This window comes from Apus apus, chromosome 5 (genome assembly GCF_020740795.1).
Source record: "Apus apus isolate bApuApu2 chromosome 5, bApuApu2.pri.cur, whole genome shotgun sequence".
NCBI lineage: Eukaryota > Metazoa > Chordata > Aves > Apodiformes > Apodidae > Apus > Apus apus.
This window is the reverse complement of record NC_067286.1, coordinates 14,439,398-14,462,357: the sequence shown is the minus strand read 5'-3', so window position 1 is coordinate 14,462,357 and position 22,960 is coordinate 14,439,398. Positions and strand designations below refer to the sequence as shown.

The 22,960-nt window shown below is 42.2% G+C and overlaps 2 protein-coding genes and 1 long non-coding RNA gene across 5 annotated transcripts; 2 read left to right on the top strand and 1 right to left on the bottom strand.

The window, feature by feature from the left end:
• Positions 1 to 1,735: 1,735 nt before the first annotated feature.
• LOC127385112 (ferritin light chain-like) lies at positions 1,736 to 6,411 on the bottom strand. The gene is made up of 3 exons (XM_051620492.1): positions 6,240 to 6,411; positions 3,698 to 3,844; positions 1,736 to 2,566 (listed from the first exon to the last, which is right to left on the bottom strand). Exons 1-3 carry the CDS (start codon positions 6,405 to 6,407, stop codon positions 2,063 to 2,065), a joined length of 819 nt encoding a protein of 272 aa, XP_051476452.1. The 5' UTR covers positions 6,408 to 6,411; the 3' UTR covers positions 1,736 to 2,062.
• On the top strand, positions 3,060 to 5,023 carry LOC127385114 (uncharacterized). The gene is made up of 2 exons (XR_007889598.1): positions 3,060 to 3,159; positions 3,779 to 5,023. It is a non-coding gene; the product is annotated as an uncharacterized LOC127385114 (long non-coding RNA).
• A 21-nt stretch (positions 6,412 to 6,432) lies between the features above and the next one.
• Positions 6,433 to 21,409, top strand: LOC127385111 (uncharacterized). Of its 3 annotated transcripts, XM_051620491.1 has the most exons (5): positions 6,437 to 14,908; positions 15,398 to 15,482; positions 17,786 to 17,882; positions 19,720 to 19,840; positions 19,937 to 21,409. In XM_051620491.1, exons 1-5 carry the CDS (start codon positions 14,460 to 14,462, stop codon positions 19,986 to 19,988), a joined length of 804 nt encoding a protein of 267 aa, XP_051476451.1. In that variant the 5' UTR covers positions 6,437 to 14,459; the 3' UTR covers positions 19,989 to 21,409. The 3 variants fall into 3 exon arrangements, 1 of the variants encoding a protein (XP_051476451.1); XR_007889594.1 differs by lacking the exon at positions 19,720 to 19,840 and having other exon boundaries at positions 6,433 to 15,482; XR_007889593.1 differs by having other exon boundaries at positions 6,437 to 10,902; positions 17,786 to 21,409.
• The last annotated feature ends 1,551 nt before the right edge of the window (positions 21,410 to 22,960 follow it).

Genomic DNA, 22,960 nt, shown 5'->3' with positions numbered 1-22,960 from the left:
CAACTCTTAAAGGAGAAGGTTTGTAGGAGTAGGTAAAGCATTACCAGTAGTATTTGAAGTGGTTTTATATAGCACTAGTTCATAATTCATTTAGTAGCTTTGCTCTGTTCATACTTAGTGAGATATATTTTAAAAGTGAAAGGGATGGATGCCATTGCTTTTACTCATGTTGAGTTGCAGTCAGTGGAACTAATTGTTGAATAAGGTATGCTCAGCATGAAGATGGGTGATGGAATGTAGTCCAGATGGAAATATCTTTTAAACTACTGCTGTATTAGAGAGCAGCCACCTCAATATAGGCATATCTAGTATGTTGCTAAAAGTGCTTCAAGCTGTTCTTGTGGCACACTGCAGAATTCTTAGAGATTAACACAAGGGTTGTTTTAAAGTGACCCCACCCCCCAAGTGGAATCATATTAACAGAAACATTGGGAAAGCATCAGCATTGTAATTGTCCTGTGTTACAACACCAACAGAAAGTATGTGGGCTAATGCAGTTTTGCAGAAATGGCTACTTAACTGCAGCTGTGTATAAAAGAGGTTACTGAAAATGTTTAATTGTGCAGTCTTCTTATCTTAATGCAGTTTTCTGGAATTTATTTTCATTCTGTGATCTACTCTTCCATCTTGTGCAACTTAGTAGTAGAAAAGTACTTGTGCAGGTTTGTATACATATGCAAATTATCTTGGAGAAGAATACTAGCATGCCTGTGTAGTAAATTGAAGAATACAATATAGATACAAAGTGCCATTTTTAACCTTGAACTTAATTTATTTTCAAGCATAATAGGAGTATCACAATATGGCATTAAAAGTGTAAGACAATCTTTCAATGAAGCAAACCCCGATCACATAGAAGATGTTGTATTTAATGACAAAAAAACCTAGCTGCAGGAAGTTGATCTATCCAGTTGCTATTCATAGATAACCTTAGTAGCCAGTGTACAGAAAGAGAGGCACTCCTGTAGGATATGAATGGAAAGAATCTGGACACCTTTGAACTTAAACCAAACTGGCTAAAGTAAAGGCCTTAGGTGTGCTGGTGCTAACAGTCCCCCTAATTGAACACTGCCCTAACTGAAGTGCAAAACTAATGAGTGGCCACTCTTTATGATACTGTTCTAGTTACTTGTTCTGCCTTTTCACTAGGATCATATTTCTCTACTGAGGACCAAGATAGTGCATACAAGAAATAGTGGTAGTACCATAATAATACCATGATTTAGCCAGTTGAAATAGGAGTCTGTATGGTAAATGAAGCAACCACTCTAGTCTGGTCAGAGCTCTAGAGCTAGTGTTTTCAGTGACACTTGCAAAATATGCACTAGAACCTATAAAGATCACATGTAATGAGAACCCCTCATTTATCTCCCTTCTAGTTTCAGAGGATGAGAAAATCCAGCTAGGCGAGTAACTGTAGAGAAAACCAGTACATTGTCTTATTCCCATGGTTGAGGGAATGTTTGCATCCTTCATCTTGGAGAAGTATACCCCTAGAAATAGCAGGGTGGCAAGTCTATGATTTAGACTACTTATTTAAATTGCTACTATGACAGCAATAAGACATGAAAACTTTGTTTCAAAATAAGTATTAATAAAAGTTCATTATGTTAGTATAATTGTTAGTAATGTAAAATATCTGATAGTAATATAAAATACCTAATAATATAAAACTAAGTCTCTGGATTTTCTGCCACATAAAAGTTGCCTTGTACTAAAGTTGCATTTTGTTTTTAATAAAAGTTACATATACTGTTAAAAATAATTTGCACTGACTACTCGTTGAGACAAAAGAGGCTTAAAAGCTTTTGACTTCTAGGAAGCATTATGTAGATAAAAGTGTGACTAATGCCAACAGCCTCAGTAACTAGCAATCTTGCTATAATTTAAACAAAATAATGGTATGAGCTAGATTTTGAGCTGTTACTCAACAGAGGTTGAGGGGGCAGGTTGTAAAGCAGGAGGAGCAATAGAGCATCCTATCTCCTGAGTTTTGGTCTCAAGGCCACGCTCTGTACAGGTCTGCCTTAGGAGCAGCCCCATAGCTGCAGCAGCCACAGCATTAAAGTCCCTCCCTGCCCTGCTTCACTTTTGCTCCTGTCCCGTCGTGGCAGTGTGGCAGTGTGGTGGTGCAGTGTATGGTTGCATAGATTGGCCCTATGCCATTTCTGTGCTGGAAAGATTCTCTCTGGGGTCGCTTCATACCCTCTGCAGCTCCTGTACACTGCTGGAGAGGCAGGCAGGGGCTGCAGTGCTGACTAGACTCTGGCTCTATTCCTGTTCTGAACTCTTTCTGCAACCGGTCCATAAAGTAATCCCCAAGACTGTTTCTGCCATCTTGGGAACAGTCAAGCCTGCGAGCGTTGGTCAGTAGATCTCCCATCAGCTTGATCTTCTGGATTTTGGGCCCGATAAATTGTTTCTTGATAGTGCTTGCGCTATGAGGGTCTGCATTTTCAATACTCAGGGCATAAAGCTCTTCAAAATATCGTATCATAGTTTTCCACTGTACCATTGCTAATTCCAGGGCTTTCATCAGACCGACCGCATAGTCACAGTTTGGTTTCTAAAAATAGACAGAATTACATTTATTCAGAACAGCAGCTCATTCTAATGTATTCATCGATGGTTTCCTGCAGCTTACCTGGTGCTCTAAACAAGGTGTGTAGGATTTTGCAAAAGCTCCTTCTGTTTTGAAACATCTGTCGTTTTTTGCAGTTGGATGATTGTAAACATACAGAAGTAGCAGAACCCAAGATCTTTTTCAAGAAACAGAAATTTAAATAGCAGCAGCTATGCCTGAGGAATAGTCTCACAAGGGGAAACCCTATCATAGAATGGTTTGGGTTGGAAGGGGCCTTAAAGATCATCTAGTACCACCCCCCTCGCCATGGGTAGGGACACCTCCGATCACTAGATTCCCTCATAAAGTCCCTCCGTATCTTCGTTGTAGACTTCCTTGAAGTACTGGAAAGCTGCTTTAAGGTCTTCCCTGATTCAAACAAAATATTTAGAACGTTTTTCAACATGGCCTTTTTATTTTTACTTTCTACAGCTTAATAACTGCTATGAGAGGCCAAAGAAGAGCATTCTTATAAGCTATTTACAGAATACTTATTTGGTAAAGGAGAATCACCCCCTTGGTCTTCAACAAATAAGGTGGGTTTTTTTCCCCTGATAACTTTGAGTTATTCCTTTGTACCTGTGAAAGCCTGAGTCAGTTATCTAGTTCAGATTCTATCTTGAGCTGTGCTACAGATAAACTACTACCCCAAGCTGGATGTTTCTCCTGCCTCCTTCCTTACTACCTTTCTTAGGGGCCAATGGCTTATGGGCTTCTATTTAGTTTCAGTGTGAGGGAGACAAGTGGATTGTTGAAACTCATTTTAAGGAGTCTTATAATCCATGATGACATACTGGAAACAGCAGTCTTCAGCCAAGTGAAAGAAAAAGGGACCAGTGTTTGTAGTGTTTCAGGATAGAAAGCAACCATGTGGATTCAGAAATGTATGTCTGACAGTTTCTAGACATCACAGTCAAGAACAAAACAATGTACCCTAATATGGCAGGGAAATTGTATTTGGAAATCTAAGAGTGGATGAATGTAGAGATCTGAAGTACCAACAATATAATGCAAGAAGTTAAGAGTAATTACTGTGGATTGCAACTTCTTGAAAGCTTGTTGTCTACTACGCACCTGGATAGTTTTAGAACAGTAATGGCCTCCTCTTTCTTGCTGATACTTCATCAAAGCCTCTGCGGCTTTTCTCTCTTCCAGAGCTTGATGCAAGAAGAACTTTGAAACATTTGGTAGAGCAACATGCGACTGGTCAAAATATTCACCCTAAGCACACAAAAAAACCAAGCGTTAAGATTTACTGGATCAAATAACTTGCAGCAGAACATGGCTTTATCAGAACCCAGGAGACCCTTCCCATGGAAGCTGTTCTACTGGCACAATCACTTTGAAGACCTTAATTCAAATTTTTGCAATAAATGAAGTAAGGAGTTACGGTATTAAATGAAAAATCTCTAAACTTCTGCTAGGACTCTTTCTGTCCTTCAGTACTGGACAGGTAACTGTAGTACTGATGTCCTCTCTCAGTAGCAGTCAGAGATCTTCAGCATAATTTACTTAGGAATGGGGAAAGAGGGACTGTTGGGTGTTTCGTTGTTGTGTTCTGTGTAGGTTTTCTGTTTTGAGTGTTTTTTGGTTTGTTTTTTAATCATAGTCCCAGCACAGGAAACATAGGATTTATCCCTTCAGGTCAGCATTCCAGTGAAAAGTGAGCTTTCAAAGGTATGAGAAAGATGAGGGAAATACCAAAAGCAGAACAAGCATAACTTTGGATCTGTTTTTCATCTTCATTATGGATAATGTTATTCCAAAACAGATAATACTTCTACTGAACTATACAGTATACACCTTTAATATTGTATGTAGCTCATGCTAGGAATACATCAGAACTATGATAACCCTAAACCCACTGCAGGCCTTGATCTGTTCTGTATGGAAAAGTAACAACTTTAACCACTGCAAATATTTAACTATGCTAGTAGATCTACCAGCTCTTGTGTTAGAAGAACTTTATCAACAGTGTTGCTGTCCCACAAAGAGAAAGTACTAGAGACAGATAGCAAAGGAGAGCCACCATATGCTAAACAGTATATTCTAACAGGTTATACTAGTTTCACCATTGGCTCTGCACAGCTCTAATACTGAGGAGAATGAGAGGCAACATCTGAATACATCCTGATAACAAAATCAAGGGAGCTACATCATCTTGATCTGCTGGTTCCCTAAACATGCATATGCAATACAGCACAGCATTTCTCTTGGACATACTCTGTACTGTGTATCAAGCAGTTCTTGGACGTACTTGTCCAATTATGTACATTTCAGGAGTTTTTCTACTTCTTATTGTTTTCCCTGCTTTCATCTATTACCCTGCTTAAATATTAAGTACTTGTGTTTTATCTGTGTTGTTCTGTTCAGAAAAAAAATGCAGAAGGATTTAATACACAGTGCAAGTTTGTTTTTTCTCTTATATTTTCATGGCCATCTGGGATACCCCAAACCTGTGACACACACACGTGTGACTTCAGACCAGTCAAGAGAAAAGCACATACTGGAATGTTTTATTAAGAACATTCATTGGGACATTTGCATAATCCTTTTCCTGAAGTCATTCATTCATGTTTCTGTTGACAGGAAAGCCAAGATTGAGTGTTTTATAACCAGTTCCTCGGTGTAAATGTGCTGCATGACTTCAAGTGGAGCACAAGTTACCGCACCTGGTTAACTGTTCAGGCAAATCTTTTATGTCAATCATTAACTATTTAATATGTCCACATTTCTAGGTTTGATTTATCCACAGTCAGTTTCTAATTGAGGTCTCTCCATCCCACCAGCTACCAATCACTAATATGACTTTAATCCACATGCTTACCAGTAGAGGCTTTACTGCATACTTAAATTTTTATTGAACAAGTACATGACACCAGGCTTGATCAAAGGATCCTGGGGATATATTGACTATAGATTATTTTGCTTCTCAGTGGATGCTTTGCTAAGCATCTCAAGGGAAAACATCAGTATTTTTTTTTTTTTGTACTTTAATGGCTTTGTTAAAATATATGTTGCCTTAATATTTGATACATAGCCAGGCACAAATTTGGCATGCATGTTACATGGTATCACAGATAACTTTTTAATCCACGTCCAGCATTCTTGCTGTGGAGGTAAAAACCCTAACTGAACAGCAGTTAACAACTCTTAATTCACCAGTTAACCACACGTCACTATTTAACGTATCAAATTTGGAGGGAAAAAAAACCACCCAAGAGTTACAGTTCAAAGCTGTTCCTGTCCCTGTTTCCTCAGGCATAACTCTCGATGCGAGTTACCCGAAATACATCCGCCTGATTCATCCCCTGCTCTTCCCAGACCTGTCATTTCCAGCCGTCTCGGCGGGTACCCGGGTAAGCGCAGGGGCAGGTCCGGCTGCAGAGGAAGCCCGCACGTCCCGCAGGGTTAAGTGGCGGGGCAGGCACGGCTCCTCCAGCCCTAACCGACTCTGAAACCCTCCTGAACGCCCGACGGCGCCGTCCGGACCTGCCCCGGACCCCGAGCACCTCCGTACCCCGCCTCCCGGTGACAGCTCGGGCAGGGCGAGGAGGGACCCTCGCCGCGCCCTCGGCTGGCTCACGGGGCCTCCCCGCCCGGCCCGCCGCCTTACCAGCGCCTGCAGGCTGTAGGCGAGCTCCAGCAGGGCGCCGGTGACCCCGCACAGGCCCTCCTCCACGGCGGGCGGGAAGCCCTGCCGGACGCGGCTGCCGGGCAGCGGGCGGTGCGCGGGGCAGGCGGGCAGGGTGACGCGGGGCCGCTTGGAGCGCGGCTCGGCCATGGCGGGCGCCGCCCCGGGAGCGCCGCCCGCGCCGCCTGATATAGCCGGGCACCTGGGACACACCTTGCGGGGCTCTCCCCGCCTCCCGCTCGGCCCGCGCCCACGGGAGCTGCGTGGGGCCGCCCGCCCGCCCTCGCCGCCGCCGGGGGAGGGGGCAGCCGGGCGGGCGCCGCCGTTTCGGGCGGGAGCGGCGGGAGCTCCCGGCGCCCGGGGAGCCCGGGCACGGCTCTCGGTGGCTCGGGGTTGCTGCAGCGCCGGGGAGGGACGGGAGGCAGGGACGGCCACGCTCGGTTAAACGCCGCCTTGTGCGAGAAGGCAGCGGGGCCGGGCAGGCCGGGGCGGCTGGCGGGAGCTTGCGGTCAGGTGCAGCCGTGGGGAGGGAGCGGGCTGTGGAAAAGGCCTGGGAGCTTCAGGCTGTGTACAGGCTACAGGGTAAATTCTTTATCTGTTTTTTTTTTGGTATTGCGCTAAAAATGTTGGTGTTGAGCCGCTCCTATCTAGGTTAAACCACCTGCAGTATTTTAGTAGCTAGTGGTGCTCAGTTTGTACGGTAACTTCAAGATGCAGGTTTCTGATTAATTCAGCTGCTTTGCCATGTGGATGGTGCTCTGCATGTTATTGCTTGAGCATTTGTTTACCTTTAGTAAATTCAAGGCAATGAAGTGGAAACATGAGCATTCTCAACACCCTTCTGATTTGATAATTTTCTGTTCGTGACTGTTTAGTAAGCTTAATGTTGTGTGCTGTTCTGTGGCATATTTTTCTAGCAGATCACCCCACTCCCCTCCAAACCCAGGATGCTAACAGAAGAATCATTAATCTGTTGTGCGTTTTAATTGTTATTGGATCTGACTACCTAGAGCAGAGTGCACATTGTCTGCAGGTAGTTATGTAAAGGTGTGAGAAGGTTGCTCATGAGAAACCTACACACTTCTAGTTCAGTGCCTCCATCTCTTAAGCTATTCAGCCCTCTTTGTTTGCTGTAATTGTCCATTTTATCGTGATTCTGATTCTTTATGCTGTAGCTAAATTAGAAGTTTCAGCAGAAAAATGTCAAACTGTGCTAAGTTCCCATTAAAAAACAAAACAAGACAAAGACAAACTCAAAACATTTAAGCATATGCTTATTTTAAGCATTTGAGTAAAATTGCATGTGAGTAAATCATACCTGTGATGTTTGTAAGGCTAAAGTAAGTACCTGAATTCAGAAGTAACAATATATTCATTGACAAGACAGGTCAACAATATACAACCTTGTTCTGAAGTTCTCAATGAGGCTACTTTTTTTTGCTGGAGCACTAAGGACTTTAGCTGGGAAGATGTACTTCTGACAGTTGCCTTTTAGCTCCTTCTATTCCAACTGTCTTAGCCACTAAAATAGTTGCTAGTATTCTGTTATTCCAGATTAATCCTTTGAGAGCCTCAGAAGAGGAAGAGCAAGTGGGGGTGGGATGCATTGACACCCTAATCTAAATAAAATACTTGATTACCTCCTTTCTGTGGATGGTCCAAATAATTTGAAGTGTGACATTGCAATAGAAAGCAAGTTACTAGTGTCTCTGTGGAAGTTTGTGGTTGTGTTTGGTTAAGTGGGTGTTCATGACAATTACTGAGCTGTTCAGCTCATGGATGCTTGTATGTGTATTAGTGGGTGTCTCGTCCCTTAGAAGTCAGTATTAAATTACTCATTTCAGTGATGGAGAGCTAAGATGCAAAGACATTTCCTAAGGCCACCTATGATGTATGGGGCTGATCTGAAAACTGACTTAATTTCCTTAATTTCCATATGTTCTTTAACTCCTTTTTTTTTTTTTTTATGGGAACACTGTTCGATTTTTTTCTTTTCTTTGTGCTTTATAGAATCAAAGGAAACACATGTAATTTGTACTGCAATCACTGTATTGTACAAAAATTCAATTACAGAGTCATGTAGGGATTCTTGCTACATACAATGAGGTGGTGTCACATGCTCATTGTATCTGGGCTGGGGGAAGCATAATCTATTCCAGAAACTTGTGATCTCAAGTCTTGGTGGCATGGAGTAAGTGCAGCTCCCTGTTACCAGGTAGTTGCTTTTAAGAAAAGTTGCTCTTTTTCCCACCTGCCCTAAGCTGAAGGGAAAGTCTTACATCTCTCTCACAAACTGTATGTTTTAGAAAAGTTACTGCCTGCTTAGGGTAACAATATCTGTATATGACTTTGATCCAACAAGTGAATCTGGGTTGAATATTTACTCTCACTAAATCATGAAGTGTGAAGGTACTTTACAGATTTCTTCAATGAACTGATGTTGGGATGAAGAAGGTTGGGCACTGAGCAACCTTGACTGAGCAGAAAGCAAGAGCAGATAGTTATGTCCAAGTCATTGCATAAAAGGGTTGATGACACCTGTAAATAGAGTTGGTGACAGGATTGACCCTATTTATTCCCATAATCTGGGATTATTTAAATGCATGATGTTAGGCACGTGCCTGGATGAAATATGTCTGTATTAGCTTTTATGATTTTGCATTACTTTGGTAGAACACATTTTAAGAGTGTTGAAAGTGGTATGGCAGAGTGGGAAACCAACCAACCACAGCGTGGTATATAGACCTGCAGTTAAAATGCCAGCAAAATAAGCTCTCTTACACACACATGCAGACTCCTCCCGTTTCTCTGTATTCTTTGGCAGAGTGCAGCAGAGAGTACTGTTACTGCCAAGCAGGCTTTAGCAATCATCTGAAAATATCCTTTCTGCTGAGACTATATTGTAAACATTTAGTTGTATCTCGTCCTTTTCTACCTTGTTTCTCCCTCATGTAAAGCTAGAATCTTTAAGATGTACCTTGTAATCTGAAGTTGATACTGTTCTTTACCCACAGGTAGCAAGAGTTGTAGTTGTTGCTTCTATCTAGCCACCATCTGTTAACTTCTTTCTGGCTGTGACAGATTTTTCATGTGCTTTGCAAATAGTGTATCTAATGCTGCCAAACTTCTTATGTGATCATTCACTGCCCATCAATAGCTGTGATGAAAACAGAGAGCTATGTGAGGAAAAAGTAATAAATAAATTAATGTATGCTATACGTGCCTGTGAATTAGCCTTCTTCATTCACAATTTTAGTTTTGTAATTAAGTGAAACCTAAGCTCTCTGGCAGGAAATGGAGAATGATTCATACAAACACCCGTGAATTCACAATTGCTTGTATTGGACTTGAAGTCACTTAACCCGTTTATCTTTATGCTTTTCCATTCTCAGCAGGTGCTTCATGTCTCTATTGTATCTGATCCCACACTTTTTTTATTTCCTTTTTCCATGGAGGAAAAGCAGGAGGACTTCTGAGTTGTTTTGTTGCCTTTTTGCACTGTATGACTCATAAAGTTAAAAAAGCAGCCTGAAATTTGGGAGATTACTACTTAAGTAAGCATAGTAAAATAACTTTAAAACTGTTACAGTAAGAGCAAAACATGAGATGGTCCAAGGGTGACAACAGCATTCTGAGCAGGCTGTGAAATGGACAATGCTGGAAAATGCTTTTTATGCATATCAGTGAGCAAATGGAAAGGTCCACTTTGCTGTAGTGCTGTGACATCAGGATGTTTTAGCAATACAAGAGAAGGATTTCCCAAAAGTAAAAGTTAGAGCCTCGTCCCTTTGAAGTCAGAGTCTTGATCTTGTTGGTATCAAACAGAGCAGACAGGAGCCTATTTTTTTGGGCTCATAGGTACTGAAAATTACTGTGCAGTTCCATATGTACATGTGTGTTCTATATATTCAGTTTACTAAAATGAGGTACTACAATGAAACCCTGTTTGCAAAATAATTTAATTTTTATTTTGGAAGTAATTTTTGAAGTGCCTTTTTTTTGGCACTTGACACAAATACTCCAAAGCTTAGTTTTCCATTCCTTTTTTTTTTCTAGAGTTGAAGATTTTCTTCCACTCATTTATATTTTTGTGTTTGCAAAACATCTATTACTGCAGTGTTTAAAGCCAGTTGTGGTGTTTGAGGATGGTCTAAAGCTGTAATGGAAACAGCCATGGGGTTTTTTGCCTTTATTCAGTATTCCCACTTTGTATCAGAAGTCTGATAAAGTTGCAACATCTTGCACTTCTGATGTAACTTCTAACTTGGGATGTTCAGTTCCATAGGCTTCCTTGACACAAGGCTGTCTGGCACAGATATTGAGAAGTTGGCTTATTTGTCTTTCTATTTTGCAATTAAGTTTTTCCTTAAGGAACTTTCCAAATGCTGGACAATACAAACCATTGTGATATATAGAGTTCTTTGAAACTTTACTGATTGAAACCTGTCCTTCAAGCAGAGTATGTCCCAGCTGCTGCCACAACCACAGTGCTCAGGCAGACTCATCCTCTCCCTTAGCTCCCAGCCTCCCTCCTGTGGCCCCCTGGGAAAGGTCCATTCCAGCAGCAGGCTTCGGGGCTCTGTGTGGATGAAGAGATCTGCAGTCAAGCCTGGAAGATGCAATTGCATCTCATCTAACTGCACAGGTAAACTCTTGGCTCTGACTGTGCTGCCTCAACTTGGCTTATGTTCAGCAGCTTCAGCTGTCCTGTTATTAATCTCAAGTCACGCTGCATATGGCCATGTTTGAGTGTGTCTGACTGCTTACCTGGGCATAGATTCTTAATGCTGGGCTGCAGGTAAAACTGCACTGTGGGCTCCACTAACTTGTGTCTAGGAGCATTATAATTACTATCTTCTCTTAAGCATGTGTCAGTGTTTCCAATGCAATTTAATCTTTGATGATTGACCTGCATTTAGTTTTTCTCCCTTTGTCTTTTCTTGTATTTACAAAATTACTAAGTGTGTTGACTATGCTTCTCAGCCCTTCTGTGTCTTTAAGAGCCTCTGTCAGCGCTTGCCTGGGCAGAGGGGCAGCAAGGGGAGATGGAGTCTGTGCCCCCTGCTTCTCTGCCTGGTGACTGCAGAGGGCTGGCAGCTGGGCAGAGGAAGCTTCAGCCTCGTCAGCAGCATGATATTTGGCCCTTTGCCCTTTCTATCTTCTCTATAAATACAGTTAAGTTTTAAGTGAACTATTAATTTCATGTTGTACTGGCTGATACTACTAATTTTATTTTTTGAGAGGCTGTGCTTAGGGGTGAGTTAGAATAACTTGTCAAGGTTCTCCTGCCTTTGAGATTTTGCAGTTGTTCTTTCAAGCCACACTTTAAAAAGTATATGCCAGCAAACCTAAGGCTTGCCCTTGCAATCTGTCCATGGTGTATCGTAAGTCCATTCACATACTGCAGGTTGAAGCCCCTGAGTCTCAGCACTGGAGCAAATTTAAGGGGATTCTGTGGAACTTCTGAAAACATGTGGTGCACCCGAGGCAACATGTTGCATAAGGGAGTTGTGCAATCTCAAACCGCCTGAAGTCTGTCATAATTTGTGTACCTTGCCTTTCTGTTCTAACATCCTTTCCACAGCTGTGGATAAGACTCTGCACTTACTTTTGAACAAATGAGAAAATAAGACTTGACGTGTTCAAAAAGGCAGTGCCCTTTTTTGTACAGTCTGTGCCATCTGAAGTCAATGACTGCAGGTAACGCCTTGCAGGCATTGGGAGCTTTGGTAGGTGTACTCTGTGCTCCAAATGACCCTTTAGGGAGCATCAGACCTACCTCTTTGAGGTGAACATGAGCAGATGCACTCTGTACATACTCGGAATATTTGGGCTAGCAGAAGTACGGGCAAGGGATGAAGACTCAGCTCAGAAACCATTTATTGTCTTGCTGGTGTGTGCTACTGATAATAAATGTTTATGGAGTCCCTGCTGGTATCAGGAAAACCTGCGTCTGAAGTATGGGTACTCCTGGGAGTTAAATGTTTTGGCTGATGCCTTTCAGTACTTGGCTTGAGAGAGAAGACATTAAAGCCACAGAAGTGGTGAGAAGTGTGCAAAATTATTGCATGTGAAGAAGAGATGAGTTTAAATGCTTTAGCTTTTGTATTCACAAAAAAATAAGCAATTAACCATTTTCACAGTTTTTGTTTGAAGAAGGAGCCTTTCAAAGTTTAAATGAAACTGCTTGAGAGAAGAATATGAAAAGGTTCTTTATTTGAAATTTTAATGTGAACATTCATCAGCTAAATGTTTGTTTTAAATTTTTTATTAATACGGATTCAGTGGTGGTGAATCAGAAGTGGATAATTTTCCTCAAACATCATAGACCTTAAAGGCTATGCCAAACTCCAGTGAAGTAATTAATTTTCTAGTTCCAGTTATAAATTACCCTTTGTTGCTGTGTTCTGCCCAAACACCCCTTATAGGCCATCTAAATATTATCCTTAATAGTTTAAGTGTCGTGATTCCCCTATAATTTTCTAGTTCCTTTTTAATGGCTTGAAATAGATTATAAAAATATCTCAGTGGTAGGTGTTAGATTCTAGTCTTTCTGTGGCAGTATGTCTCAGGCAAAGCTTTTTCTACTAGTTTGCAAGGATCAAATGAATTGTTTTCAATTTTAGTGTCTTTATGCAGAGCACTTGTTGAATTAGGCATTCTCCTGACTTCATTGGAATTATGAGGTGTAATTCATAGTGTGTTTGGCTCTTGTCACTTCAGGCAGTCAGCACCACTAATTTGTAATCTTGGGAAGTTATTTATTCTGGCCTTTAGGGCAAAATGGCACAAGTGACAGTGATGCAGTGAAATGCTTTACTTACTTATTTTTAAACCACTAGCTCTAGTTGCTATATTTTTTACAACGAACACATTACTGTGCTGAGTATTTAAAAATTTCACAGAACATTTTGTTCTCTGATTTAAATCCTGCATACCAAGCACCTGCCTGGGGCAAAAAAAAAAAAAAAAAAAAAAAGTTAGCTTTGATACTCCAAAACTGGTTGAATAAATCCTGTGCAGCTGGCCTGCGTGAAATATGCCCAGTGACAGGAAGCTGCAGAGAGGATTCAGAGGGTTAGGAAGAGCTCTGTGCCTGTCAGGTGCTAGGATTGTTTTTGCCGTGAGGGGCAGTAACATAAAGGTATCCATACTGCTCGGTATTAAGTGTACAAAGTGGTGTTTGCCATGTGGTTCCCTCAAGCTTACATGTAGGCAAAGCTGATGCATAAATGTGCAATATTGCCTTCTTTGTATTTTTATACGTGCTTTGATATTTTCCAATTTTGGAACTGACTGTTGTTAAAGCCTCAAAGGGAATCTGCGAGTCTGCTGCAGCTGAGAATATGTTTCTAGCACTGGATGTTCCTGTGTGGTTGTAAATGCCTCTTCATGGGTGAGGAAGTGGCGTTGTCTAGCCTGTACTCAATTGTTTGTCAAGGGGAATTCTTGGAGACTTACTTAAATGACCAAGCCAACACAGTACAATTTACTTGTGTGTACTTTTGGATGAGATGCCAGTAAGTGTTATGGATTGGAGACTATTTTTTCTGCCTGTGCTATTCTCACCACCATCTCTGCTACTTCAGCTGTCTCCACTTTGCTTCTTTTTGTAATGTAACCCAGCTGAGACACGATCCCAAAAGGAAAATGGCTTAAATCTAAACCTCATAAAGTCATCAATTAAAAGACATACATTTCAGGAAAATAAATTTTGGAGTACAAAGTTTGAAGGCTGTGGCCAGTTCACATGAACAGCTTGTAGCAAGGTCATGTTTTCCTCTTAATAGTGCATTGACAGGAGTTTGGAAAGCCTGCTTTTAGTCTTGCGTGAGCAGAGTCGTTTTGGCAGTGCTCTGCAGTGTTGCCTTTGTGAATCCAGGTCCATTCTCAGGCTCCAGAGAGCTTCGAGGCTGTTCTAGTTTGGTTTGGTGGGTTTTTTGATAGCGGGGGAAGGGCCCCAGGGTGGCTCCGGTAAGAAGCTGAGAAGCTCCTCCTGCTCCAAACTCAGCCATGGAGGCATTAGAGGGACAATAGATGCGCCTCTGCCATTAACATACGAAAGAACTGAGGTAAGAGCTGAGCAGAGCGAGCACTTAAGAGAGAAAAGTGGTGCTGGAGAGGGAGAGGGGTGCTGGTGGTTGGTGAGGAAGAAGGAGAAGAAGGTGCCCTAGCAGAAGTTTTCCTGCAACCCATGGCGAGATGACAGGCTGTCCCCCTGCACTCATGAAGGAACGTGGTGGAGCATTCCCTGAAAGCGTCAGGAGGGGTGAACTTGGCCAGTGGACTCAGATTTGCTGCCAGTGGACTCTGATTATGCAACTGTGGAAGACCCCGGCTCCAGGGGAGGTGGCGGTTCCTGGAGGGCCCGTGACTCTGTGGGAAGCCCAGGCTGGAGCAGCTCCAAACCTCATGGGAAGGACTCATGAAGGAGAGGTTGGTGGAGGACTCTCTCCATGGGAGGGACCCCTTGGGGAAGCAGGGGAGGACTGTGAGGAATCCTTCTTCCTGAGGAGGAAGGAGCAGCAGGAACCACCAGCCTGTGAACTGACTCTAAACCCCATCCCCTGTCCCCCTGTGCCGCTGGGGGGAAGGAGGGAGAGAAACCGGGAACAAAAGGATTTGGGCCCAGGAAGAAGGAAGGGGTGGAGGTAACATATGTAAGCTCTGTTCTTTGTATTGTCTGTGTCCTGTGTGTGTTTGATTAGTGTGAAATTAAATTGTTATTTTTCCCCAAGCTGAGTCTGTTTTGCCTGGGACCTTAATCGGTGAAGAACCCTCCTTGTCCTTTGTCTCAACCCATGAGCTTTGTCCTCCTCATCCCAGAGCATGGGTGTGTGTGTGTGTGACACACTAAGAGGGACTTAAAAAAAAATATTTGTGTGCATTGAATCTTAAACCAACTTGTAGCAAAATGAGATAAGAAGAAAATTTTCCTTGCAGCCAGTTTGGCCATTAGGTGTTTCTGACAGGGTTTTTGTGTGCTGTCCCCATGTCATTTTATTGTGGCCATACACTGAAATAATGCACTGGGCTATGTGGACCACTGGGCTGAGCAAGTGCATGGAGATTCTTATGATGACTATGCTGAAAAACTTTTATTTAGGGACCTTGACATAATTTTATTTTATTTGTTCCAGAATGGGATCACCCTTGCTCCTGTTGATGCATGATCTGTGTACCAGGACTCAAGCAGGACTGAGGGACACATCTTGTCAGGCAACAGTAAGTTTGTCTTACCTATGTAGAGGAGGATGTTGAAGTCTAGTATATGTAGTTTATGACTTGTAGGTATTTAGTCTGAAGCAAGGGTCAAGAAGGTTTATTATCCTTTTTTTTTTAAGGGAAGATCAGTGCAGAGCAAAAAGAGAAGGTGAAAAATCCTTAGGAGTACCAAGAAGAGAAGAAAAGCAGCATTGAGAGTGGGCCAGATCTTTAACTCGTATAACTTCAAGAGAGTACATGCTTTAACGGAGCATGTACCAGCTGAGGACTTGGCCCATAATGTCCTTTATAAAGCTCTGATTCCTCCTCAAATAGTTTTTCCCTCCCTCTTCAAAGAGGCACCTGTTGTTGGTGGAGTTGGTGATGATACTGGATTAGTGCACATGCGGTCAGCCTGCTTGGCCTCAGCCCTTTGGACCCAAAATGAACTCCAGCTGCTGTTGCTGAGAGCAGGTGCTTCATCCAGCCCTAGCAGCTGTTTGAATGTACAGTGTAATGGCCAAGACGAGGGGGAGATCCCCTGAAGTACCCAGAGGAAGTGCTGAACAGCAATAAGGAAGAGAGTATGCCACAGAGACCTGATTTTATGCCGAGCATTTAGCAGACCAAAGTTGTTCTAGCAATTAATTGGGGAAATGGGAAGTACTGGCTGTCATTCTGCATGCACTGAGCCTGCACAGCACCACAATGGACAGTCGTTCCCAAAATGAGGCTGAGGGGCCACTAAAGACCAGATGGGCCATGACAAATGGTTGATCTCTAAACTGTCAAACCTATATTGTCAGTTGAAGATATGATACATGGTGGTGTGTGAATAGTTTTGAGGGCTGGTAGCAGTGTTTGGACTGGATGTTGGTTTCCAGATCCAGTGTATGGAACTGTACAGGCTAATAGGCTGCTACGTATGATAGCTTGAGATTCAGACTCACACTGCCAAAGCCAGCAGCAAAGGAAGGAAAAGAAAGCAGAGATAATCTGTGGTTATGAAGCAGCCACAGGGAACAGCGTCAGGGAAATGGAGGGTGAGGAGACAATGTGGGGGCATATAGAGATCATAGAATCCTAGGGGTTGTAAGGGACCTCGAAAGATCATCTAGTCCAACCCCCCTGCCAGAGCAGGGTCACCTAGAGTACATCACACAGGAATGCATCCAGGCGGGTTTTAAATGTCTCCAGTGAAGGAGACTCCACAACCTCTCTGGGCAGCCTGTTCCAGTGCTCTGTCATGTGGATGGCTGGGAAGTAACAGCCAGAGTCTGAGGAGGGGGCACAGATAGTCCATGTCAGAGGTAATGCAGCAGCAACCCTGGTTTAGGGTGAAGGGAACAGGATAAGGATGCAGGTTTCTCAAGGAAAGGGAATCATGGCCTTTAAAGAGAAGAAGACAGCTTAGAGTAAGGGCAACCCAGACCTGCAATAGGAGGTACTCTGGGATTGTCTTGCAGATCAGGGAGTCTTACAGTATAAGCTGTTCAAAGTAATTCCCATTTCTGACCTCTTCTAAGTTCTTTCCAGCCTGCCTTTAATTTATTCCCCTTGGACTGTTCTCACTGACCTGGGAGAGGTCTCTGTGCAGTCCTGCACTCCCTGATTATTCACATGCTCCCAGCAACAGCCTTCCTAGCTTCCCTTTCCATAAACTTGCACTGGTCCCTCTTTGGGCTATGTCTGCTTATGTCACTGTCAGTGTTAACATCAAATATAATGTGAGTCCTTCGGTTCCTCTCATCTTACTTATACTCAATAAAGTTACCAGACTCCTTCCAGTTTCTCTAATAACCTGCATGTCCACTTTGTATTTCTACCCTGGGCATGGTTTGGGTCATATCCCATCAGCCAGGCTCTTCATCCTGTGTGTCTTTGCTGATTGCTCACCACTGAACCTCCATAGTAGGGGTAAATGATAAGCAAGGCCATTTCCCCGCTTAGCTATAAAAGGATTATTTGGGCCATATTTCATTATAGCATGGCCTAGGAGCAGAAGAAAAACATGAATATTGGAGGCCTCTCTATATCAGGAAATGGGATTTCCACAGGTGCTCAGTTGCAAATGCTCTGCGTGCTTCTAGGGCTTGGCACATGGCATGACTAAATCCTGATTCAGGATGCAAGAATGTCTCATGACTCCTGCCATACAAACGGGTGTCTGGCCATGTTTGGAAATCAGCCGGCAATGATGATAGTAGATGACTATGGGTGAAATTAGCAGCTTGGCTGTAGCACTAAGCAAGACTTGTTAGACACTGTAAATGCAGATGTCTAGTGCATATTTTGAATAATGAATATTATGACCTTTTCTGTAGCAAGTGGTAAGAAGCTGGACTGCCTTTCTTCAACTCTTTACTGCCTTCCCAGGATTTGAAAGTGTGACAAAAATATTTCATCCCTTTACAGGATTAGGTAAGATTGTTAACCATAATTCTTGTATAGAGTTACACAGACATAATCTGGATAGCCAAATATATTGATTTAAGGCCAACTATGTGGTGGCAGGGAAATTGTTTCCATTTTGGTTTATCCTCATCTTGGATTGATCAGGTTATCCAGCTTACTTCAGTTGTTCTTTCAGATGAAAAACTGCTCCTGTAAGTACAGACCTGTACAATTTCTGTCCCAGTGTAGCTCTTCTATCAGGTATTTCTCCTATTTGTATTGCTTCCACATGAAAATTAAGGAATTAGAGAAGTAGCATCAGAAACTCTACCTGTATGAAATTCTCAAGGCTGGTAAGGAAGTAGCTGCATTAGAAATAGTAGGTTTCTCTTCTCATTCTGTGCTTATGTCACTGATACGCATTTGACATGTCACTGTTATACATGGAAAGAAGCATCACACATGGCTATTAAAAGTGTGTGATGTACATCTGTGCAGGTTTCTCTTCTCATCCTGTGCTCATGTCACTGATACGGATTTGACATGTCACTGTTATACATGGAAAGAAGCATCACACATGGCTATTAAAAGTGTGTGATGTACATCTGTGCAGGTTTCTCTTCTCATCCTGTGCTCATGTCACTGATACGGATTTGACATGTCACTGTTATACATGGAAAGAAGCATCACACATGGCTATTGAAAGTGTGTGATGTACATCTGTGCGAGGGGAAGAACATCCTCTGATGTGCTCCTGTTTACTGTACCTATGTTTTTACCACTTTCAGTAAATTACAGTCCACTTGTGCTGCTGTGGGTTTATCAGCAATAGTTCCCCACTGTCTCTTATCTGCTGGGTAGCATGGCTGGGTGATACACAAACCCATTCTGCTTCGCTCGTGATGAACTGGCAGGTCTTGTGTCATGTTGCCTTCTTCCTCTGTACTTCTCTTCCTCAGCTTCTTTGCACTGTGGTGTCACTCAAGAAAAACAGAAGTGAAGCTTTCTACTCCAAAAGTAGTAGTAGTCATTAAAAACCAACCAACAAAATAAGTGCCATTTTCAGAGTGGCCTGAGATCTGTATTTAAGAGTGGCAGCACATTTAATTTTGACTTCCAGGTATTTTTACCACCTACATCTGGATAAGGATTTATTTATGTGCCTGTCTCTTGCTGATTTAAGTGTAATTAGGTACCAAGGTGCTTTGCAGATTTAAGCCATTATGAAAAGGTGTGTGGCAATGTTCAGTGTGCTGTTTGGTGAGGAATAGCAGAGTGGAGCACTTAATGTGTAGTAAGTAATAATTTATTAATTGCTGGATTAGGGAAATAAAGAGCTTTTTAGCAGGTCTCTGTGTTTTGGGGATCTGGAGAACAGAGGATTTTACTTTGTATGAGGCCCATGTTATGCCATGCAGGAATTCCCAGTCCAGGGTTAAAAATACTGAAAGTGCCCTTTTACCATCCAGTTGACAATGAGTTTGCTGCCAGTAGGAAGAACATTCATTAAGTGGTGAGTGAAAGTAGCATCAGAAACAGACCTTGACAGAGTGGTAACTTACAGTTAGAGGGAGCGACATTCTTCACACCTGCTGTGGTACATAACAGTAGCTGGCTGACTTAACCCATGGCACTACAAGCAGAGCATTGTGCTGTGACACAGCCTGGACAGCGATTGGATTACACACCGATTAGGTCTTCGGGTTCTCTCTGTCAGCGTGGACAATGAAGAATCAGAGAAGTGGACATGAGAGCTTTAGCAGGACTTGTGCTGTCGAACGGAGGAGGATTAGTTTGTAAATGGTAAATTGTGTTGGGGCCAAGAGTTGTAAAACTGAGATCTTGCCCTTTTGCTGCCTCAAAGGCACAGGCTTTGCAGAAAACCCCTTCTCCTTACTGCTTCTACCGACTGCTGTGATGAGGGGAGGGGTGGACACGTGGAATCTACTTCTCCGTTTCTCCACTGAACAAGGAAGACAACACTGGTACAGTTGTACAAATCTTGCCCCTCACTCTCTCTTACTGTCTTTTCTTAGAAAGGGCCTGGGTTTACGTTAATCTGTGTTCTGCCATTTTCACAGGGATGCGAAGTTTGCCTCTCACCGAGCTGCTGCTGGCTGGTTCACTGCCTGATAGAGGGTGTCTCTTAAGACCTGATTTAGCCTGAAGCAACAGTTTCTCATGAGTTCTGAAACAGGGCTGAAGAAGTGCAAATGTTGCATCCTTTCCCTCCTGTCATCTGCTTCCACACAAGCGCAGTGCCTGTGCTGTGCCTGCAACTCAGTCACCCTGAAATGCTCCTTGTTGGTGGAGATTTGTACTGAGCTGGTACAGAGTGGACTTTGCTTTTGATAGCAGTATCCCTTGTTGCTGTGTCATTCTTGGAGAAGATGGGTTCATCCTTTCCTTTTTTTTCCACTGGGACTAGCTGTTCTACACACAGGAACCAAAAGAGGCAAATCTATATCCTCTTTCAGTTTTTGAATTGAAGGTCTACATCACATGAAATTCTTGGGTGTTTTGGAGAGGTAAAGCTTCTTTTTTTAAAAACAAAAACAACAAACAAACGACATTGAACCCAAGTTGAAGAAACAACTGGCTGATACAGTGCATGGGAGTATAAAGCATTCCCATTCCATCTGGTCTTGCACATCCACTCCCTGTAAATACATTAAATGTGATAGCTGTCAGGCATGAGCATAGATTCAGAGATGGTCAGGACTAGTTTGCCATGCAGACATTTATCTGATGGCCCCATCCTATTTTCTAGAACCAAGATTTCACTACTATAAAATGAACATCTTAAAGCATTGTAAGAGATAGGAGGATTAGGTGTACTTAACCAGAGTTTAGGTTAGGCATATCTCACATCTTGGAGTTTGCCCGTAAATAACAAAGTATATCATCAATGGCAGTATGACCTTCTTCATCTTTAACTACACAAAAGAAAAGGACAGTCCTGAAAATGCAGCAGTCTTTAAAATAAAGACATATTGACCCTGAATTATCACAGTGAAATTCAACAGGGCTGTTCCTATTAATGATCTAAGAATATAGATGTGATTGAATACATAGAAAACTGTATCTTGTTCCAGTCACCTTTATTACTATAATAAATTATACTAACTCTCTCTTCCTACAGACCTTATCTTATCTGTTTATAGTGTTGGCATTTATTTTGTTTTGAGCTGGGAAGCAATGTGTACCTAGATACTGTAAGTTTGTAAGAGACTTTATGATTATGCCATTTTAAAATAATTCTTTGTGTTCTGATTACTAGTTTGAACTAAGAAAATATATTTATACTCCTAAAAGCAGTAGCAGATTTGCTACAACACACCAGTTCAGAGTTATTTGCTCATGAACTGTCATTTCCAGAAAACTCCCAGATTTCCTGCACCTATTTTCTCTAGTAGGTGGCAAATCCTTAGTACCTCCCAAAAGCTGCTCAAAGTCTGTAGGGTATGAAGGCTTTGCTTTATTTTTTTGGTTTGTTTTTTTTAAATCTTGGTAAAAAGTCATGAATGAAATAAATTAAGCTGTTGCTCAACATAGTCACTAGTGATAACTGGTAGTTCATTTTCAAAATTGGAAAATAAGAACTATTCTAATTAGCTGCTGTTGGCTTTAGCGTCATGGGATATTTCAAAGGTAAGTTTTAAAGAAAAAAAAAGCAGTCATTCACTAGAACTGATACAGGAATGACAGAGGTTAATACCACTGACATCATATTGGAACTGTATAGCATTTTGTTAATGGTTATTAGTGCCTTGCTGCTGGGAGACAGACAGTGCCAGCTGGCAGTTAGTGTGGTGCCTCTGCGGGTGTGCCCAGGCCTGTGCTCGGAAAGGAGAGGGGTGTGAGGAAGGCTCAAGTCTGCTCCCTACCTTGTCATCCCTCCACTGAAACAGGAGGAGAGGAGCTACTGAGAGAAGGTAAGTTACAGCACCATGCTCCTGTCTCTGCTGACTTTCAGAACAGGTCTTGGAGAGTGAAGTAGGAGCAGCGAACATCTACAGACCCATGTCCAGAAGGCACTGAGGACCTATGTTCAATTCAGATCTGTAGAACTCAGTTCAAGATACACAACCTTTGTAAGAAAACAGCAAGAAATTCAGACAAACATGCATAGAAATCATGCCAGTAGGCCTGGGGAAGAAGCTTATGTTCATGTAAGAGTCTTAGAGCTTTGGACATGAGTGGAAAGAGGTCAGAAATGGTAGAGTGAAGGAAAAAAGCCCTGGAGACGAAGGGGAAGGAACTTTGTAATGGCAGAATGATGATGGATACAGAGCAATTAATTAGCTTTGACTACCTCATGTTCATTGTACATCCAGATTTGTAAGTTTAGCTGTGTCACTTGGGGCTAGCTATTACTTTGTGTAATACCTTTGAATTTCATCCACCATAGGGGAATGAAACAGATACAGAAAGGTGCAAGACGTCAGTGTAGTGTATCAAATTGACACAGGCATTTTTAGCAGTCTGTACTGAACACAGGTTTAAGCCAGCATTAGATTATCCCTTAAGTGTATTGTTATGATAAATCTGAAAGGAGCTAAAAGCTTTTCAGTAGATGAAAAAAAGTAAACTTTTATTTCCTTTCCCACAACCTAGACCCAAAATAGGATTGCCAGCCAGGTTTATACAGCCTGGCCTTGTACCACACAAGCACCCTCTGGTGAATGTGAGTGGAACAAGCAGAGATCACTTGTGAGTCCTGAGGGAGGAACAGCCTCACCAGGTCTCACAAAATCGTTCAGCTTTTAGATCTGTCTGATGTAATGTAACCTACATAATGCACAGAGACATTTTTATGGGAACTGCTGTCTGATGTGCCAGGCAGACTATTGCATTCCCTTTCATACTAAGAAAAAAATAGTATATCACTACTTATGAATGTTTTCTAAAAGGGAAAGTGAGTTTTTGATTGAATAAACCTCAGGTTTGGGGACACTATTTCATTTAAAAACCCATCAATTTGCACGCTCATTAATTACTAGAAATAAAGGGAAACATCTATGTACATACTCTCTAATTATGTAGCCTAATACTCAAACACAATGATCTGTTTGGACATTCTGTTTTCTCTGGCCACTTTTACA